We start from the raw sequence: 3,852 nt of genomic DNA on the forward strand, positions 1-3,852 counted from the left end.
CCAAGCCCAAGATTAGAGAATTAAGTAGATCAGGTGAAGTCAGCTCTGGATCCTTCAGATAACCAAACAAGCATGGGGGGCACTGGCAGATCGATCCACTTGGACGTTTTCATGTTGTAAAATCTGCAGTGAGTGGCTAAAATAATGGTCACTAAGGCGTTAGTTAGGCGGTTAGTTCCGAAGAAAATGGTAGTTCCTGGAAAAAATTTGACTCGATAAATCCGATCAAAATACATATATATATATATATATATATATATTAGAAGAAACACTCATAAACACCAAAAAGAGAGAGTGTTAGTAGCATCCTCCCCAGCCTTACTTCACATCGTCTCCGTGTGAAAGCAAATCCAAAGGAGGAGCGAGAAAGAAAATAAAAATCCTAAAAGAAGAGAAAAGAAAAATCTTACCGGTGGGTTGCCTCCCACCAAGCGCTTGTTTATAATCATGAGCCTGACTTTTGGGGTTCGGTTTCAGTCCAGGTGAGCATGAGAGCTTGCTCCAAAACAAGTCCCACCATCAAACACTTTGAGCTTCAGCACCTTGCTCACAAAACCTTTCACAGCTTCCATACCTTTCTCTTTCATCTCGGGAGTGAGAACAGCTCTGACTTTCGAAAAAGGCTTTGAGGTTCCTTTGCATTTCACCTCATAATCGATTATACCATTAGAACAGCTGTGAGGTATCAACATCAGATGAGGATCGCCCTTGATCCTTTTGCCTTTCAGCTTTTTCTTTGTTTTTGCATCAGACTTCTTATGCACGGTGTGATTGTCTTTATTCAGAGCTTCTTTGACTTGACCTTTTTCCATGAGGTCCTCTTTAGAAATAGGTACATGAGTGCTCTGATCAAGTACAGAGATGCTAGAGGCCAGTCGTGTACACTTATTTGTGGGATCGGCTCTGTAGAAGACATTCTCATCGATTTTCACAAAAGAGATTCTCTTGTTAGGCATATCCGTAACTGCACCCACGGTGGCTAAGAACGCTCTTCCAAGAATCAACGGTCTATTAGAACCATTGCTTATCTCCACTACCTGAAAATCAGTAGGAACAACGCAGTTTCCCACTTGGACAGCTAGGTCTTTAACGGTACCTTGCGGAGACTTGGTAGAGGAGTCTGCAAATTCCAGAGTTAACTTTGGTGATTCTATTTTAAGGCCCAACCGCTCAGCGATGTCTTTGGACATGAGGCTAACTGTAGACCCAGTATCACAGAGAGAATCCATGAACTTGACTCCTGATATTGAACACAAAAACACCAACTTCCCAGGGTCTTCTAACTTGAGGAGACTCTTTATCGGAGATGATGCATTCATGGTTTTGATGAATAATTCCTTGATCTCCTCCGCTGATTCTCTGGTGTTTATGAAAAACCGGTTTCGATGGTACATGCTCCAAGCATCTTCAAATGACGTGGTAGAAGGCATCCTTTTCTTTATTTTCTTGAATCCAGCTAGTGTCTTCTCGTTGATAGGTTCTCTCAAATGTTGTGGCACAACAGGATACGAGATTCTTGGTACATACACTCGCTCAGATGAGGTAGAAGCATGAATTTTCACACTGCTCTCGGGCTCGACAGACTTAGGCAGGGGATTGATCATTCCATTCTCAACAACCTTCTTTTCAGTTTCATCTTCAGATCCTTCAGCCTCCTCATCCTCTCTGGCCGAGACAGCATTGCAATGAGCTTTAGGATTCACCTCTGGTTTGCCTGGTAGGGTACCCGGTGGTGCCGTACTCGCTAATCAAGCTTGAGCAACTTGTGTCTCTAAAACTTTCATGTGGGTGTTCAAAGCTTCGAATTTCCCATTCAAATCTCCTTACATGTTGTCGACCTTGCTGTTGATTTCTGAAGTGCTTCTCTTCTGTTCTTCTAGCACCATTTGTAACATCTGCTTGATTTCACTGCCTTGAGAGGACTGAGAGGTAGATTCATTCCCATGAGCCTGGAAGTTTCCGTACAGCTGCTTCTGCTGAAAACCGTTGTTCCCGCAGTTGTTCCCTTGGAATTGGTTTCTGTTAAGATACCCTTGATTGAAAACACTCTGATTCTGCGCTAAGGGTCTGCTCTGGAATTAACTCTGCTTGTTACCTTGTTGAGGGTAGAATTGATCTTGTGGATTTTCCACATTGTTGTTCCGGTAAGATGGCAAATGCTGCTGGTTCCTGAAATTTTGATTGAAGCTCTGGTTGTAATTTCCTTGACCACCAATGTAGTTGACATCAGCTTGCAATTTATTTGAGTCGTCACCAATGGACTCTAGCTGGATCTAATCACTCTGATCTCCCACGAAATGAACTGCTTTCTGATCTCTCTTCAGCAGCATCTCAATCTTGGCATTCAGCTCATCGATCTTCTGAGAATTAGAGCTTGAACCTCTCCCAGAGCGTTCATGGTCTGATCTACGATTCGCTTGACTAGATGCAAGGTTGTTAATCAAAAGATATGCTTCTTCCACAGTCTTGGTCATGAAATCGCCATTACTAGCAGTGTCCATGGCGTTTTGGTATTTCTCACAAACTCCATTGTAAAAGATGTTCAGCAGGTTGACATCAGTATAACCATGGTGTGGACAGTTTGTGGTGTATTCTCTGAAGCGCTCCCAAGCTTCGTGAAAGCTTTCTGATACTATCTGCTGAAAATTTGCAATCTTGTTCCTGAGGTGAGTTGACATCGACTTAGGAAAAAAGTGTTCCAAGAATGCAGCTTTGGTCTCTTCCCAAGTCACATAAGAGTTAAATGGGATAGATCTCATCCATGTATCTGCCTTATCTGCCAAAGAGAAATCGAATAATTTGCACATCAAGGTCCCTATAGGTATCCCGTTGGTCCTACTGGTGCTGCAGATGTTTTCAAAACGTGCCAAGTGATGCATCGGGTTCTCAGAGGGGAGCCCGTGAAACTGTTTCTGCTGCACCAAATTTATGAGACCAGTCTTGATTTCAAACTCTCTTCTCGCTATAGGAGGTGGATTGATGCCAGATCGACTCGCATAGAAAGCATCAGGAGTATCATATTGTGCCAACGTCATCCTTGGCAATTCCTTTTGCACACCCGGTTGCCTCGCAGCTGCAGCCAGTTGTTGAATGTTTGGCCTATTGTTGCCATGTTGTCCACCAACAGCAGGTAGAACTTGCTAATTGTGGTCTATCTGATGGTCATGAGGACCATCCCGAAGCTGAAGATTATCATCGTTTCCAGCCATCTCAGCTTCTAGTGCCTTTCTTTTCTTCTTGTCCCTCTAGACGGCCGAGTTCTGGTTCTAAAGGTATGAGATTAGATGATCCTTGGCTCCTAGTATGACACCTGCTCATGCACCTGGAAGCACACAAACAAAGAAGAAAAGAGTAGAGTAAACAAGAAAATAAAATGACTTCGTCTGAAACCGATCCAAAGCTCTAAAGTGAGCAATTGGTCCCAGGCAACGGCGCCAAAAACTTGATATCTCAGGTTTTAACCCGAAAGACTAACTGCAAGTGCACAGTAAAGTATGCAGTAGTAATACGGGATCGAATCCACAAGGACCAAAGTTCACAAGAAGAGCTAAAGATAAATTACTAGCTAAGGCTAAGAAGGTTTTTTTTGGTTTTGAAATAACTAAGAACAATAAATAAAAGCAAGCTAGCTAGATAAACAGATAAACGAAGATGAAAGACTATCAGAAAAAGCGCTAGGCATAGAGTATTCTCGGGAAATCATTTTGTTACTGACAAACAGATAAACGACTAGAGAAAGAAGTTAAGCAACGTCTTGAACTCAAACACGATAATAGAATTAACCTACTGTCGTTAGCGCTAACTCTCTAAGTTATAGAATCCTCCGCACTAACTGTCGTTGAGTTTCAGATT

At 42.6% G+C, this 3,852-nt stretch overlaps 1 protein-coding gene across 1 annotated transcript; it reads right to left on the minus strand.

The window, feature by feature from the left end:
• Window positions 1-473: 473 nt before the first annotated feature.
• LOC106324122 lies at window positions 474-3,035 on the minus strand. Its single transcript, XM_013762144.1, has 4 exons — window positions 2,282-3,035; window positions 2,096-2,203; window positions 1,828-2,005; window positions 474-1,665 (listed from the first exon to the last, which is right to left on the minus strand). Exons 1-4 carry the CDS (start codon window positions 3,033-3,035, stop codon window positions 474-476), a joined length of 2,232 nt encoding a protein of 743 aa, XP_013617598.1.
• Window positions 3,036-3,852: the final 817 nt, after the last annotated feature.

Source organism: Brassica oleracea, chromosome C2 (assembly GCF_000695525.1).
Source record: "Brassica oleracea var. oleracea cultivar TO1000 chromosome C2, BOL, whole genome shotgun sequence".
Classification (NCBI taxonomy): Eukaryota; Viridiplantae; Streptophyta; class Magnoliopsida; order Brassicales; family Brassicaceae; genus Brassica; species Brassica oleracea.